This window comes from Chiloscyllium plagiosum, chromosome 6 (assembly GCF_004010195.1).
Source record: "Chiloscyllium plagiosum isolate BGI_BamShark_2017 chromosome 6, ASM401019v2, whole genome shotgun sequence".
NCBI lineage: Eukaryota > Metazoa > Chordata > Chondrichthyes > Orectolobiformes > Hemiscylliidae > Chiloscyllium > Chiloscyllium plagiosum.
In genome coordinates, this window is record NC_057715.1 from 57,336,804 (window position 1) to 57,354,784 (window position 17,981).

Here is a 17,981-nt window from a genome sequence, read left to right on the forward strand (position 1 = left end):
TGGCAAGAAGCTGTAAAATAGCAACAGAAGTACTTTCCTTTATTGGTACATTATCTTTTGTAGTATATGTCATATTATTAATAACCTGCCTCTTACCTACAGTAGGTATGTCATTCACATGTTTCATTCAGGGGATGTGGGTGTTGCTGGCTGGGCCAGCATTTATTGCCCATCCATAATAGCCCTTGAGCTGCCTTCTTGAATTGTTGCAGGCTGTTTGGTGTAGGTACATTCACGATGCTGTTTCAGAGGGAGTTCTATGTAATATGGTTGTAGATGGATACAACTCAAGGGCTTGAGTGGAAAATTGAGACATCCAGTATGTTAGGAGTCAACTTGGAGAGACTGTGAAATTGCACATGGTCTCATGGTTGTGTGGGAAGCGATGTGGATGCTGTGAATACATAAGATGTAACTTTATTGGATCCACTATTTAAAGTGAAAGTCAAATTATTATTTGAAGTATATATATAATTTACATTAGTTCTGATTTGTGTTAATGTAAAATGCTGAAAAAGTGGAATATTGTTAGTACTTTATTAATTTCACCATCATTCAGTAAATTTGGTTATGTTGCCTTATGGTTTCCCTACAGGAATTGGCTCTTACATAACATGCCTTCAACCTCTCATGTCATTTAATATATCATATCCCGTCTTTCACCCAGTAGCACTTAACTTTCAGATGTACTATCGCAATAATTCCACTCATTGTCTCATGTCTTAGCTGTTTGCCTCATATCTACCCCTTGCTGCCTCCAAATAACTCCAGATATTCATTTAAACACAGTATCTTTGTCACCACTGACAATCTGCTGTCTGTCTCTTGCAGGCAACATGGCATTTAGTAAGCGAAGCAGATCCAATAGGGAACAAGGACACCTGCATCTCCTGATGTCTCTAAAGGAGATTATTCTCAGCATCATGGTATTGGCTGGGACAGACCCATATTATACACCACTATTGAGAGAATCGAGGATGATGTTACAGTACTGCCTTATGTCCCTTCTCAGTTGCTACATAACATGATTAGCAACTTACAAATGACACAAGTGTGGATTTTCTGTTTCCAGTCTACATCATTTCTTTTACAACAAAGTTTCCCTTCTGATTTCCTGCTTTCAAACTCTCCAAAGCTGATGCCTATCCATCCACAGTGGTACCAAAACATTAAACAGCCGCATGTAAGACTGATAAAAAAAAAGTTCCATTACTTGTCCTGAAAGTTGCAGCCATCAGCACAAAGACTAGCAATGCATATATCCTGGAGGCTAGCATCCACACAAGGACGAATGCAGTTATACCTGGGGTAAAGAAAACATTGTGGGCGGCACGGTGGCACAGTGGTTAGCACTGCTGCCTTACAGCGCCAGAGACCCGGGTTCAATTCCTGCCTCAGGCGACTGTCTGTGTGGAGTTTGCACATTCTCCCCGTGTCTGCGTGGGTTTCCTCTGGGTGCTCCGGTTTCCTCCCACAGTCCAAAGATGTGCAAGTCAGGTGAATTGGCCATGCTAAATAGAATCTAATTGAATCTAATCTAAAAATATTGTTGATCAGTTTATCAAAGGGTGAGGTGGCATGCAATTCTTCTTCAGGACTGGTGGGCATCCATACTGACATTCTGAGTGCAGTGGTTGGTCTGCCAAACAGCCTTGTTCAGTTACTGGAGAATGTAGAGGAGTCCAGCTCCAAGGTGGTGAAATATGGTGTTGAACTTGCCCTCTTCGCATCCTATTAATTTGTAGTACCATTACCATTATAGTACTAGTACCACTGCTCCCACAAGTCTCACCTCCTTTCTATGCTGTGTTCATATCCTGCTCTGGCATAACTATAAAGTTGTATAAACTTCACACAGTTTGCAAAAGAAAAAGTTTAACAATTGAACTGCCCTATCTACCTTCAAATAATATGACTATTGACTCACCTTGCTGCCTGATTGTTCTTTTGGCAAGTGTGGAAAACACATGCAAAGCTCGGACATGCCTTGTTCAAATTTAATTTCCAGGAGCATAATTCTAAAGCCTTGCCAGCACTGGTTTCTGAGACACATAGAGGTACAAATACCCTTGCTGGTCACTATTCTTATACCCAGTTTAGATGCCTAGAAACAACAATGAATGGAGGTGGAGGGGTTGGGACAATAACATCAGCCAGACCTGGAGACCCTTCTTGTAGTGGGCGCAACCCTTAATCCCCTGCCTTTTGGAGACAAGGTGTTAAATTTACTACTTTGTATCTGTCTTCACAAATGAGGAGGATGTTGCACAGACCACGATGTCAGAGGAGAAAATTCTGTAGCGAGAGTGGTTCAAAATTAATATGGAAGATGTCTTTGATAGACTGCTGGAGTTTAAAGTTGATATGGAACTGGGACCAGTTGAGGTGCATCCAAAGTGTTTGAAGGAAGTTAGCATAGGAAATATTGAGACATTGGCCATAATTTCTCAATTTTCCCTCAGGGGAGGTGCGATAAAACTGAGGGACTATAAACATTATGGCCTTGTTCAAAAAAGCTTATAAGGATTAAACTCAGCAACTATAAACTTTATAAAGTCAGTTCAACTTTATTGGTAGGGAAGGTTTTAGAAACAATTATTTTGATAGAGTTAGTAGTCACATGGAAAAAGATTTGATTGATTAGGAAGAGTTAGTCTGGATTTCTAAAAGGGAAATCATGTTTAATTAAGTTGCTGGAGTTTTCTGAAGAGGTAGATGAAATAGTAAAATGAACAGAACAGATGGGCTCGATGATGTCGCTGATGTTGATGTCATATGCATGGATTTCCAGAAAGTGTTTGATACAATGCCACACAACAGATGTGTGAGAAAAGTTTTAGGCCATAATATAAAAGGGACAAGAGCAACATGAATAAAAAAGTTGATTAAGTAATGTGAAACAGCGATAAATGGCCATTAGATACTTTAGGCTGGAGGAGACTTGTAATGGAGTTCCCCAGGAATTAGATTAGTTACAGTGTGGAAAGAGATCCTTTGGCCCAACAAGTCCACACCGACCCGCCAACCACCCAGATCCATTCCCCTAACACTATGGGCAATTTAGCATGGCCAATTCACCTAACCTGCACATCTTTGGACTGTGGGAGGAAACCAGAACACCCGGAGGAAACCCACGCAGACACAGGGAGAATGTGCACACTCCACACAGTCAGTTGCCTGAGGCGGGAATTGAACCCAGGTCTCTGGCGCTGTGAGGCAGCAGTGCTAACCATTGTGCAACCATGCTGCTCACTCAGTATTAGGATCCTTACTTTTCCTGATCATAGAATCTCGACAGTGTGGAAGCAGGCCATTTGGTGCATTGAGTCCACACTGCCCCTCTGAAGAGCATCCCAAACTCCCTACTCCATCACCTTGCATTTCCCATGGCTAATCCACCCAGCCTTCACATCTTTGGACACTATGGGCAATCTAGCATGACCAATCCATCTAATCACATCTTTGGACTGTGGGAGGAAATCGACGCACACGGGAAACCCACACACACACGTGGAGAATGTGCAACCTCCACACAGATAGCCGCTTGGGGCTGGAATCAAACCTAGGTCCTTGGCACTGTGAGACAGCAGTGCTAACCACAGAACCACGTGCCGCCCTGATATACATTAATGATCTGGATCTTGGTGTGCAGCGCTCAATTTAAAAGTTTGTACCTGACATGAAACTTGGAAGAATTCTATCCTGTGAGCAGGACAGTATAGCTCTCCAAAAGGGTATTAGCAGGTTGGCGGAGTGATAGATGGCAGATGAAGTTTAATGCAGAGAAGTGTGAAGTAATGAAGAACATTGAAAGCGAATTCCAAAAATGGTGCAGGAGCAGAGGGACTGGGGTATATGTGAGCACAGTTCATTGAAGGTGACAGGACAGGTAGAGAAAGCAGTTAAATAAAGCATACAGTATCAACAGCTTCCTTAATAGGAGCATAGACAAAAAGAGCAAGGAGGTGACATTGAATTTGCATAAGACACTTGTTAGATCTCACCTGGAATACGGTTATAATTGCCCTGTTTTCCTGGGAAAGAAGAAGGCTGAGAGGAGACTTAATAAAAGTTTTCAAAATCATGAGTGACCTGGACATAATTGGAGATACTGTGCCTGCTCATCAAAGGATCACGAATGAGAAGGCATAGATTTAAAAGAATGTGCAAAAGAAGCAAAGCTAAAGTGAGAAAATACCTTTTCATTTAGCAAGTAGTTAGGATATGGAATGATCTGCCTGGAAATGTGTTGGAGGCAGGTTCAATTGAGGCATTAAAGAGGGCATGAGAGGATTATTTGGAAAGAAATAGTGTGCAAGAGTATGGGGAAAAAGCCGGAGATTGGCACTAGGTAGTGATGCTTGTTTGAAGAGCCAGTGCAGACACAATGGGGCAAACGGCCTCCTTCTGCACCATAACAATTTTGATATTCTGTGATTCCTGCGACTGTAGTGGTCTGGCAGCAAAATCTATTTTTAAAAATAGAACTTCAAAGAAGTTCACAATGCTTTTTTCTAACCAAATTTTCAGCCTGGCAAAGGGGTTCTGAAGATAGTCAGACATGGTAACATCAGGATAATAATATTACAAAATGCTTGGGTAGGGTTGTATCAGCACATGCTCATATGTCTGGATGAGCTGTGCAAGAAGCAGTTGGAGGCAGAGTCCTGGAAAAGGTAGTTCAACCTAAATGAACTTGGCACACCATATTTTTACTTTGTATTCCCTGTTCCCTCCTCCATTTAAATCCTGGGTTTGAATACCTAGATATTCACCTGTTGACATTCGTATCTGGTGCCGAGGCATAACTGAAGCACAGAGTATCTGCCGATTACTTCAGTAGTTTGAAGGACCTGCTAGTTAAACAGTACGAAGCACAATTTCCTTTACTCAATGTAGAACATCAATGAGGAGTGTCCTGTACCACAACATACAGTTGCCTAGCATTTCCATATAAAGGACATGAGGGGCGACTATTTTACACCGAGTAGTTAATGTGTAGCAGTTCAGGAAGTGGTGGATGTAGGTCCTGTTATAATGTTCAAAAGACATTTGGATAAAGAGATGAATAAGTTTGGAGGGATATGGGCCAGACACAGACAGGTGGGACTAATTTAGTATGGGAACATGGTCGGCATGGACTAGTTGGACTGAAGGGTCAGTTGCATGCTGTATGACTCTATAATTGTAAAACTAAGTAAATCTATTTCAATATGGTTATTAATAGCTGATAATGTGAATCAATTTAATTCAAAAGCTATTGATGAGAGATCAGTCTCAAACTGTGAGAGGCCAGGGAAATATGAGCAAATGGAATTATGTGGAGTTAATCCATAGCAGCATTTAGGCAGAGATGCAACTACATAGTAGTCTTTTCTCTATAACTGATGTTTATGTGAAATACCTTAGCAAATATTGAAGTTGACAAGAGTTTTAGTCAGTGGGAATTGAAGCTTTGATTATCTACGTATTAAAATTAGACACTATTTGATAGCAGCCCTCACTGGATGTGCAATTAATTTGTAGCCTATCATGAACCCTGAAGTCTATCTGAGGCACTTTGCACATAAATAAATTTTTGCATGAATCTATGTTCAGAGACTATCATTGTTTGAGCATAAATTGGCCTCAATGCAGAATATTGAAGAAACCATTTCAACCCTATTGATAAAAATAGTTGTTTTACAGTTGAATTTATGATGCTCTTTTAACTTTTTTACTCCTGTGTACTGTTGCACTAGTTGAGGGGAGCTGGAGAAAGAGCAGGGACAGACTCTCTGGAGTGGGGATTTCTAGGTGAAGTTTGGAAGAGCTACTTACACAGAGACTTGTTGGGAGGTGAAATGCTCTGTTGTAAGAAATGACTTGAGTCAAAGTCTTTTGCATCTGTTAAGAATTGAAACTATAAATGAATTTTCCTCTTCCTTTCACTCATTTAATTTCTTTTTTTAGAACTATCATTATCAAGATGAAGATACATCACCACATGAATATAGCTTACCACAGCTAACCAATGAAGTCAAAGGCCCTGAGCTTGTTCATGTGTCTGAGAAGAATTTATCGCAGGTTGAGAATATCCTTGGATATGTGTCACATGCTCACATTTCTCCATTAAAGGTTTGTTCATCTATAATTATAAGATGGTTTAGAATCAGAGTAATAAATTTTGCTTCTCGTGCTCAATACCTTTGACATCAGGTGATAGTTTATTCAGCAGTAAAGTTAACTAAATACTCCAAATTCTATATTTCAACCCTTACTAATTTGTTGAAAAGGTAAAATATTCTGCTGAGATGAATTATAAATATTTGGCATGTATGATAGGTTAATTTGCAATGTATTATTTTAATATATTTAGACTTTATGCATCCTTGTCTCAAAAAAAAGTTCAAAGTTAAGACATCTAAAATAATTTACTACCATTTCATTGTCCAGTTTTGTTTGGCCTGACTTGATCTGTTTTCCACAGATGTTTTAATTTAAATAAATGATGAATGTGCCATGCTGGCAGTCTGCCTTTCACCTGCTCCTATGTGTATGGTGATCAAGCAATATTAAAACTGCTGTGTTTGACAGTATGTATGTTGACAAAAAGACCAGGAGAATTCTGTACTTTCTCCTATCTATGGCATTCTTCACACTCAGCCAGCTGGGAAATGTGAAAGCAGCAATACTACACATGCCCTGCTGATTAAAACTGCTGAAGTGTTGGTAACCCTGTGAGTGATAAGTATAAACTGAAAAAAGTAACACTATGGTTTGCAGTTGGCAATGAAGTGGAGATGTTCACATTGACTGTGTGAAGAAGTACAACTCTATCTTTGACACAGGTTGCAGTGTGAACTTGCTATGGCTGCACTGGGGTCAAATGATAAGTTAAGAAGCAAGGGAAACTCAGCATTGCCCATGAAGCCATGCGTTGTTTACCCTGAGCAGGTTCTGTGTCTACTCAGAGCAATTCAAATAAACTCAATTAAGAACCAACTTAAGTGTTCACCATACCACCCTTAGTTCCTGAATGATATACCCTGAAGAAATGTCAGCTGGTGTTCCATTGAAGCCTTTTCAGGTGCATGCAACTTTCATATCTGGAAGACACTGAGCTCCCCAGAAGATTTGGCCCTGATAGAACCTTAAAAGCAGTAATTAGCATCACAGCATTTGCTGCTATTTGATCTGTACGATTTAGGTCTATACTTCACGGCCAAAGAGATGGGAGTTAAAATGTTTGCTCAAAAAAAAAGATAAAAATATCAATAAAGGACAGCTGTATTAAATAATGCACAGAATAGCAATATACCGGTGTTGTGAATTTGAAATGAAGACAGAAAATGCTGAAAATATTTTGCAGATATCATAATATCTACGGAAAGAGAACCTGAGTTAGGATATCAGGGTGATCATCTTTAACACTTTTGTGAATGAATCTTTAGCTTGATACAGTTCCAATTTCTGGACTGTTGAAAAAACAGAATGGAATTATCCTGATTGTTATAACTGGTTAGAAGATCAAAGCTCAATGCCTTTCTGAACCGACTTACTGGCCTTCTTCAAACATTCTAAAAGCTAATAAGATGCAATCTATTCCTGCTGATACCAATGAATTTTTGAAAGAATAATGTAATTATTCAGAAATAGTAATGACCAATACTCAAGACTTTAGTGGCATTTCAAATCCAAATCATTCAGTATTTCAATTGCCAGTTGAAAACTGTAGTCATTCCTTACTCTCATTAGAACCTTACACGTGGTTTAACCTCCTCACAATTATTTTCAAAATTTAATATTATTCAGGAAAGTATTTGCTTTGCACTGTTTTCAGTAACCCTATTGAATTACAGTGCAAATACTATAAAGTGACTGATATTACTAGAAAAATGCCAAACAACCACTATTCTAGAGTCATATTTTGCGTCTTGTAAAGTCTGAAGTGACTTTATACAAGGCATGCAATATATAATACTATACTTGTTGATAGAATAAATCAGTCGAAGTTTCTCCTCTAATCAACAACAGATTTTGTAATTAAGCAGAGTTGGACTTTGTTTGTCATACCGATGTCCTGCTCCTCCTGATGTTAGAAGCTTAATATTGCCCGCTATCCAGATTTCTATGGGAGTATTAATCTACATCTTCATTAAAGGACAAATTGGGAGAAGTGTTATGATGTCCTTATAGATTGACAACTTTTAAAAGCAATTTGAAATCCCGTTTATTATCTGAGTTGCAAACTGTGCTGCACATTATGCAATCATCAACGAACATTCCCCTTCGGACATGAGGGCAGGTCATTGATGGAGCAGCTGAAGATGGTTGGGCCAAGAATACCATTCCGAGGTACTCCTGCAGTAGTATTCTGAGACTGAAATGACTGACCTCCAAAAACCCTAACCACCTTCCTTTGTGCCAAGCTTGACTCCAGTCAATGAAAAAAGAGTTTGCCCCCAATTCCCATTTACTCCAGTTTTGGTCCAATTCCTTGATGCTACAATCAGTCGAATGTGGCCTTGAAGTCAAAGGTAGTCACTCTCCCATCATCTCTGGAATTCAGCTCTTTTGTCCACGTTTAAACCAAGGTTTAATGAGGTAAGGTGCTGAGTCACCCTGGCAGGTCCCAAGCTGACCATTGGTGAGCAGGTTGTTGCTGAGCAGGTGCTGCTCGATGGCACTAGATCAAGATGATCACTGTTGATCGAGCGTAGATGATGGAACAGTAATTGATCTGGTTCGACTTATCTTGCTTTTTGGGTACAGGATTCACTATGCAGTTTTCCACATTGTTGGATATATATCCATGTTTTAGCTGTACTGAGACAACTTGGCCAGGATTGCTGTAAGATGTGGAGCACAGGTTTTCAGTACTTCTGTCAGAATATTGTCAGAGCCTTTAAACTTTGCAATATCTAGTGCCTCCAACTGTTTCTTAAACAATATGAAGGATATCAAATTGACCAAAGACTGGCATCTATGATGGAGGATACCTTTTTGGAGGAAGCCAAAATATCTGGCATTCTGACAAGATTTTTGCAAATGCTTCAGCCTTGTTGTTTACACTATATACTAGTTTACCCCAATATTGAAGATGCGGATATTTGTGGCACCTCCTCTTCCATTGAATTGTTAATTGTCCATTATAATCAATGAATGTCTGCGGCAAGATTTCAGAGCACTTCATGGATGCCCAGCTTTGAGTGGTCACTTTTATAGGAACTATCAAGGACAGATGCATCTGTAACAGGTAGATTGGTAATGATGAGGTCAAATATGTTTTCCCTCTTATTGGTCCCCTCACCATTTGCTGTAGACCCAGTCTTGAAGCTATTTTCTTTAGGTTCTGATCAGTGGTGGTGCTGCTGAGCCATTTGGTAATAGACATTGAAGTCCCTCACCCAGATTATGTTCTGCATCCTTGTTTACCTCAGTGCTTCCTTCAAGTGTACTCAGTATAGAGGATAGCTGTGTTGATCCCAGTGTTCAAGAAATAATCATAACTTCCTGAAGATGAATATCTGCCACAATTATGTGGTGATTCCTGAGCCAGCATAAATAGCAGGGCTGCTGTTAGGTATACTAAGGCAAGTCCAGCAGCACATAATTCGTTGATTCTACAAGTGGAACTCATTAATTTCTGTGTGGTTTTCACTAGTTTTCAACATGGCTCTGGTGCTTTGGAGATGTTGCTGCTAAGGTCAATGTACAGTCAGGAGTGATGCCAAGGTATTATGGCATTCAATCATAGGAGAGTGGTCAGCTCCAGAATGAACACTAAATTCATTTTTGTCTTTAAGTTGTATTGGTGAAGACTGGAATTTTGTCTTGGCAGTATTTGGTTAAATTCACCATTTCCCAAGGAAAGTTTCTACAGAACGTAGATCTCCAGGGAGTATTTTCTGTTCTGAAGCTCATAAGCTTGAAAAACAACAACCAATTGATCAGTGGGACTGCATGGGAAGAAAGTCACTTGTGTGTATATCTGTTGAAGAGCATCAGTACAAACACAGATCCTTATGTGATCCTGTTGTTGGTATACAGCTGATTTGATACCCAGGTTATACTGTCAATTTCTGAATATGGACGTGATTAGTTATTTTCAAGTAGTAGATAATTTTGGAGAGTTTTGGCAACATGCCTCTGCACGAAACTGTGGCCTCATCCATTGCATCATACCAGCACTGAAATTCATATTCGACTTTACACATTTGTGTGATAGGCAGACTATCTGCACTTTTCCAAGAGCACCACGCTCTTGAGTCTAATTTCCAGCATCTGCAGTCCCCACTTTCGCCTAGACTATATTTCTTTCTGGCTTGACAGCGAATCTTGTTAGTGCCATGCACCACTTGTGTTGGCACTGCATAGGAGCAGCATGAAGCAGCTAACTTCACCTGTTGCTCAAACTATTGAGATATCTGAGCCTTCTATCTGAGATAGACTGAGTATTTTCTATGTTCAACAGCGACTGCCTCAAGGCATTGCATGTGCAATTGGCCAAATGTCCCAAAAATGGCAGATTGCACTAAACCGTATAATCGTTTGGTTTTTCCCAACAAAAGAGATACTGACCACACCCGAATATGCCATGCTTGCAAAACTCACAACACAGTGACCAGCATTAGATATGATTCTGCAATTAGGTAACATTTGCTGGATAATCCTGAATGTGCAAGTTCTGTGCTACCAAATGTCTATAATGACTTTAATGGCTTCAGTTGATTGCATAGTCTATTGAGGTGTAATCATAGTCATAAAGTGCAGAAGAGGCCCTTCAGCCCATCAAGTAAGTGGCAACCTGGCTATACTAATCCCACATCCCAGCACTTGACCCATAGCCTTGAATGTTTTTTTTTAGATTACTTACAGTGTGGAAACAGGCCCTTCGGCCCAACAAGTCCACACCGCCCTGCCGAAGCGCAACCCACCCATACCCCTACATGTACTCCTTACCTAACACTACGGGCAATTTAGCATGGCCAATTCACCTGACCTGCACATCTTTGGACTGTGGGAGGAAACCGGAGCACCCGGAGGAAACCCACGCAGACACGAGGAGAACGTGCAAACTCCACACAGTCAGTCGCCTGAGGGCGGGAATTGAACCCAGGTCTCTGGCGCTGTGAGGCAGCAGTGCTAACCACTGCGCCACCGTGTTATGACATTTCAAATGCTTATCCATGTTCATTTTAACATTTGAGATTTACTGCCTCGACTACTCTCCGGAGCAGTGCATTCCAAATTTCACCTTGGGGTGAAAATATTTTTCCTCAAATCCCCTCTAAGCCTCTTGCTCTTCACCTTAAAATTATGCTTCCTTGTTATTGACTGTTCAATTAAGGGGAACACCTGCTTCCATTCCGCCATGTCCATGCCCCTCATAATCCTATACACTTCAGTCAGGTCCACCCTCAGCATTCTCTGATGTAAAGAAAATAGTCAAGCCTATCCAGCTCTATTTATAGTTAAACTGCTGTAATCCAGGCAACATCCTGGTGAATTTCCTCAGCATCGCTTCCAGTGCAATCATATCCTTCCTATAGTGTGGTGATCAGAACATGCAATGTTATCCAGCTGTAGCCTAACCAAGGTTTTGTGTAGCTCCAACGTAATCTCCTGCTCTTATAATCTATGCCATGACTGATAAAGGCAAATGTCCCATATACCTTCTTCACCACCCTATTAATCCATCCCAGCAATTTCAGGTATCTGTGGACAAGCACCCCAATAACCCTCTGTTGTCTGACCTTCCTAGAGTCCTGCCATTCATTAAGTTCTCGCTTTACTTGTTACTTTTTCCAAAGTGCATCACTTCACACTTTTCAGCATTAAATTCCATCTGCCACAGATCCGTCTATTTGACCAACCTTTCTGTACCTTCCTGTAATCTAAGACCTTTTTCCTCATGATTATGTACCTGGCTAATCTTTGTGTCTTCCAAAAACTTACTTATCATCTACCCGTACATTCTCATCTATATCATTTATATACATTATGAACAATAAGTGACCCAGCATTGATCGCTGTGGTATGTCACTGGATACTGGCCTCTAGCCACATAAACAGTTTTCTATCAGCAACCTCTGTCTCTACCACTAAGTCAATTTTGGATTCAACTTATCAAATTACCCTGTATCTAAGGTACTTTTACCTTCTGTATCAATCTCCCATGTAAACCTTGTCAAAGACTTTACTGAAATCCATATAAACTACGTGCCTGATCACTACTTTGAAAAATTCAATCAAATTTGTTAGGCAGGACCTCCCTCTGATAAAACAATGCTGGCTATCCCTGATCAAACTTTGCCTTTCCAACTGGAGATTAATTCTCTCGTTCAGAATTTTCTTCAGTAGTTTCCTTAGTAGTGATGTTACATTCTGGTATATAATTCCTTGGATCATCATAGCTCTCTTTCCTGTAAAGTAGTACCACATATGTTGTTCTCCAAACCTCTGGCATCTTCACTATGCATAGTGAGAAATTAAAAATTTGGATCAGACCTAACCTTACCCTGTAATTTCCTCTCTTGCCTCCCACAACAATTGCTTTGGGTGTCTGCAGTCAGGCATGGGACTGATATGTTACTGAGAGATCATTTGACTTATTCGCACCCTGATATTGTGTGGGCAAATTGGCTTAGGAGAGGATGCTGCTTTTGGATCACTTTTTTTTCACACTGGATTTGGAAGATTTTGGTAGAGCAGGTGGGCATGAATTGCCAGTATCTACAAGATGCCTGTCATTCGATGACCAGTCGCAACCCCCATATGTCTCTGCCACTAATCAGAGCACTAATTTAGTGCTCTTCTTTGCAAGGAGAGAAGGCAAAGAGATGCGTATTGTTGTAATTGCTTATATTGAGAGGAATGAAAATACTTGTGAAATGTAACTGAAACATGGCTAGGATCATAATATGAGCGTGATTGTTAGCTGCTCAGTTTGGAATGTTAGGTCTTGGAGAGTGGAATGAATAAAGCTACAAAATCTGTTATTTTGAGTGGTGCTTTGCAGGTGAATTGTATCTACAAATATTATACCACTCATCTACTATGCCTCCTTACATCCTAGGTGATCATGATATACAATCTCCACTTCTGCTGACTTCTTCAACCATTTCCATCCATTCTTGCGTGGTGGGAGAGATTGGTTTCTTCCTCCTGTCCTTGATAAAGTTAACTTTACTGGACTCCCTCACATACCACAGCAGAACTCCAACTAAGAGAGAGGGACCAAGGGATCAGCCATCCAAGACCTACTCTCTATTATTGTATATGTTGCTGTTTCAATAATCCACATGTTGAGTATCCATTTCAAGCCATTGCTTGATCACTAATTAGAAGCTTCCCTCCCTAATTGCTCAATGAACCTAGAAGCAGGATGATAATTAGTTTGCTCTAAGAAAAGCAATGATTTTGGCCCTGATGCTTCTGTGCTCTGCTTTAGTCGTCTTGCTGTCCAACTCCTCCATGATGGTGAAGTTGAAATGGTGTTCTGAGTTTCTAAAGTGCCAAAATTCTTTGTTAGGTAAAGTTTATGGTAATGTTCCACCCAACTTTCTATGTGTTTGCTTGGTTTATTGACTATTACTGATTTCTTTCTCTTCAAGGAAATTGACCTGGTTTCTGCAGTGTCCATTGTATTCTTAATTCTTCCATACTCCCAGATTTCATATTTGGCTCCACATTGTGTGCTGTTATAAAGAAACTGAAATGTATTTATTAATTGATGCAGTGCTGAGCAGTAAGCTCTAACATATTTCTGGCAATTCTGAGTGCATTGATGTTAGTAAACAAAAACAGTGATACTTGGGAAGTGAATGTACTGATTCTCCATTTAATGTATACAAAATCATTCAGTCCAATTTGTCTCACTTGCTAGCGTTACTATATTTTTTCTCACTGGGTTGTTTGCATGGAACTGCATAACTTTTCTTCTTTTGTATGGCCTGCTATATTCTCCAGAAAATTCTAAGAGCTCCTATTATAAGAGCAAATACACTTCGAACAAGGTGGTATAAATGGTAATTTTTAGCAGTCAACCTCTCTTGTACTGAAAATTAACTATTCAAATTGGAAGTCCCATTCTTTAAGACTTTCATTTTTACGGGAAGTTTGTTTCATTATTCCTTTGGCTTCTTTCTCTTTCCTAATCCAATTATTCCTTCCATCTCTTTATGTCTTTTGATATCATATTTGTCATTGAATTCACTTACTTTAACTCATTCCCTTCTCGGATTCTTCTAGGCCTCTGATAGGGTATTATGCTGCCCGACCCCTTTGCATGAAACCAGAAGAAATAGGAGCAGAAATTAGGTCATTTAACCCACCGAATCTGCTCTGCCATTCAATTATGACCAATAAGTTTCTCAACCCCATTTTCTTGCTTTCTCCCTGTAACCTGTAAGGCCATAAGACTTTTGTTTTTGCGATTGTTGGTCATTCTCCTTCTCCGGCAAACATTATTGAAAGCCCAGCAGGAAAAGAGGTATGGAGCACTCATCTTTGTAGATCAAATTAAGTCATTGAAGTGTTTTTGGTATTAGATCTGGGCTGTGATGGTATGACTGTATGCTGCTGATTTCCTCTGCAATCTTCATCCAGGATGACTTGGTCTGTCACACTGGCTACACCCTTACACCCATTGAGAAGATTATACCTGCTTGTCCTTACAATCTAGAGGAGAATCTCGAATGAAGTATAGCTGAAGGCGTCAGCCAGAGCTTTCCTTCAACAATTCCTGCTGTAGTTCTCTGGTCATCTGTTTGGTGGGCTGAGGCAGCAGAAGCAGGATGGTTCAAGGCTGCATTCAAGTGAAAAAAATCCTTTGCTCAGGCATCAACAAATACATGACTGGAAGCTCTTTAAATATGCTAAGACCAATCTAGCTCAATACTGGTTTAGTGATAGTGCCCCTACCTCTGAGTAGGAGACCTGGGTTCAATTCCCATCTGCTGCAGAGGTGTGTAATGGCATTTTTTAACAGGCTGATTAGAAAATATCTTCTGCGTCAGGCCCTGGCGCAGACAGCTCCCACACCCCACATTTCTTATTTGACTAGACTTAGGTAATTTGACTAAATTACCAAACAGGTACTTTTATCCCCCTTTCCCTTCAACAAACAATTGCCTAATGGTTGTAAGCAATTACAAGTTAATTTGGATATATAATATTGAAATTCTAGTTTTAGCATATGAAATCTTTGTCTGTATGTTGAAATTGCCAGCCACTGGACATGTGTCAGAGAGCTTCAAAGGCTGGCAAATATCACAAAGTGTCAGTGAGTGCCCAGCATTCTTCACACTCCACGCCATTCCAACCTCTGAAGGCTCTACTGCCACTGTCTATCTTCCACAACTTCACACTGCACTCTTCAAGATATCTCAAACATTAAGATGCCTCCTCCTCGCAGGCATTGCCTGAACAATGGCCTCTGTTAGCAGTGGCACTGATGAACTAGCAACCCTTTTAATGGTCCAGAATCTCTCAGAAGCAGGCTATCATTCTTAAATGGACCACTTGATTGTCCATTGTGGGGAATACGCTTCTTTGGGTCCTGCCACTGGCCAAAGAAAGGCAATCTCCTGCTTTTAGTGCCATTTCCAAAATCTCAGCTATCACAGAAACATTCAACCCCATATATCGCAGTTCCAGGTTTCTCATGACATCTGCATTCTGTCATTGCTTCATGAACCTGCTGTACTTACAGTGGGACAAAGTAATACTAAGAGGAAATAAAGAAAAATCACATTTCCTTACTGATGAAACAATCAGAGATCATGCTTTTCTGAGTAATGCATTCCTGCTACTTTGTTGTTGAAATCAGTGTGTTGCCTAGTCACTTTACACTGGGCTTAGCAGAGTACTTGTGTCACTTTCCAAGAGATGCAAGTCTCTTGTACCTAGCAATCCTTCGCAAAGACGGGATGCTGACAGGACAAGTTTATGTCTAAATAAACACAGTAATCGATCTTGTTGAATCTGGCAAGTTTTCAATAGATTTTCTGCCAGCATTCTCCAAGGCTTGATGTGCTGTAAGGTCTTTAATTTCACTGTCTACCTCAATAGAAGTTGCTTCAAGGGAAAAGAAAAGTAAACAGATGTAAGGTAATTTTTAAAATCTTGAGTAAGAAGTGACATGTCTGCTGTCATTAACAGCTTTATGTTTTGTGAATCACTTGTCCAGGTACAGTTTACAGTATAAAACAAAAAGTACTATTCTAATGGGTGTGTGGGAGTAGAGAGACTTGGATGTATATGTCATTAAATGTGGAGGGATCAGTAGACAAAACTGTTAAGAAAGCATTAGTATTTTAGGCTTCATAAGCAGAGCATACAGTCCAGGAGCAGGTGGTTATGGGAACTTACCAAAGACACCAATTAAACATCAAATAGCGTATCTTGTATAATTCTGGGCAACACAAATAAGAAGCACTTGAATACGCTGGAGAGAATACAGAAGCTATTTATGAGCAAGGTTCCAGGGATGAGCCACTTCAGTTATGAGGAAATATTGGAGAACTTGGGAATACATTTTCCTTGGAGAGGAGAAGGTTCAGAGAAGATTTGATAGAAGTTTTCAAAATTGTGAGGGTTTTGAATAGAGTAGATGGAGAGAAACTGTTCCCATTCATAATGAATCGAGAAACAGGGGCAGAGATTTAAAGTCTTTTACGAAAGGAAATGTGAGGTGAGAAAAATACTTTCACACTTCGAGTAGTTAGGGTATAGAACATATTACCTGGAAATGTGAAGGCAGGTTCAACTGAGGCATTCAAAAGGGTAGAGGATGAATAGTTAAATAGAAACAATATGCAGGACTACAGAAAATGTGCAGGAGATTGGCATTAAGTTAAAAGGTCAGAGAGTTATTGTCTGAATCTTCTTCTTCTGCATTGTAACACTTCTGTGATTCTGTGAAATTGTTTTTAAGGGTGGAATTTACTGCTGTTGAAGATGGTGAGATCGGAGGCAGGAAGACCATTTAATTAGGCGAGTGATATTTCACCTAAACACACACCTCCCTCGGAATTAAATTTTGAATGGGAAGGCCCATACAAAGACATTTGCAAAAGAAAAATAGCAAACATTTAGATTTAATCAGTGTCTTTAACAAAGAAGAATGTATCAGAGTTTGGATATTTGAATGGTTGTTAGGTTGAATCATTTACAGAGATTAGAAAGGGATTGAGGAATATAAGTACAATAAAAATTTTAAATTTGAGATGTTGAGGGACCGAATCAAAGTCTTGATAGGAAGAGTGTGTGATGCGAGAATGGGACTTAATGCGTGTTAAGATACCAAAGCAGAATTTTGGATCAACAGGATCTCATGAAGAGTGGATGTTTTGGGGCTAGCCAGGAAGACTTTGAATGGTTGTTGTCTGAAGGTGGCTAAAACACATGCATTGAGGCAAGGCTAGGTCTATATTTCAAACTCCTGCAGCACTTGAATCTTGACCAGCAGAGATGTGTGTTTCTCTGACCCTGGCCTTCTGAACAGTCACAATTGATTGATGTATGTGCAACCCCCCAATCACATGTTCTGGACTCCTTCTCCAAGTCTTGCTACTTAGAGTCACAGAGTCATAGAGATGTACAGCACGGATACAGACCTTTCGGTCCAATTTATCCATGCTGTAAACTAATCCAGTCCCATTTGCTAGCATAACCCCCTAAATGCTTCCTCTTCATAAACCCACTCAGATGCCTTTTAAATGCTGTAATTGTACCAGCCTCCACCACTGCCTCTGGCAGCTTATTCCATATAGGCACCACCCTCTGTGTGAAAAAGTTGTCTTTAGATCCCTTTTATATTTTTCCCCTCTCACCCTGAACCATGACCTTGGTGGGACCTCAACATGTTGGGGCGGCACGGTGGCACAGTGGTTAGCACTGCTGCCTCACAGCGCCAGAGACCCGGGTTCAATTCCCGCCTCGGGCAACTGACTGTGTGGAGTTTGCACGTTCTCCCCGTGTCTGCATGGGTTTCC

At 40.3% G+C, this 17,981-nt stretch overlaps 1 protein-coding gene across 10 annotated transcripts in view; it reads left to right on the plus strand.

Moving 5' to 3' along the window:
* Window positions 1-17,981, plus strand: part of dlg2 (discs, large homolog 2 (Drosophila)) — a 968,837-nt gene that overhangs the window by 278,029 nt on the left and 672,827 nt on the right. For all 10 annotated transcript variants that reach the window (XM_043691613.1, XM_043691618.1, XM_043691619.1 and 7 more), the window contains one exon: window positions 5,953-6,117. In XM_043691613.1, the coding sequence (XP_043547548.1) occupies window positions 5,953-6,117 (165 nt within the window). The remainder of the gene's footprint in view (window positions 1-5,952; window positions 6,118-17,981) is intronic.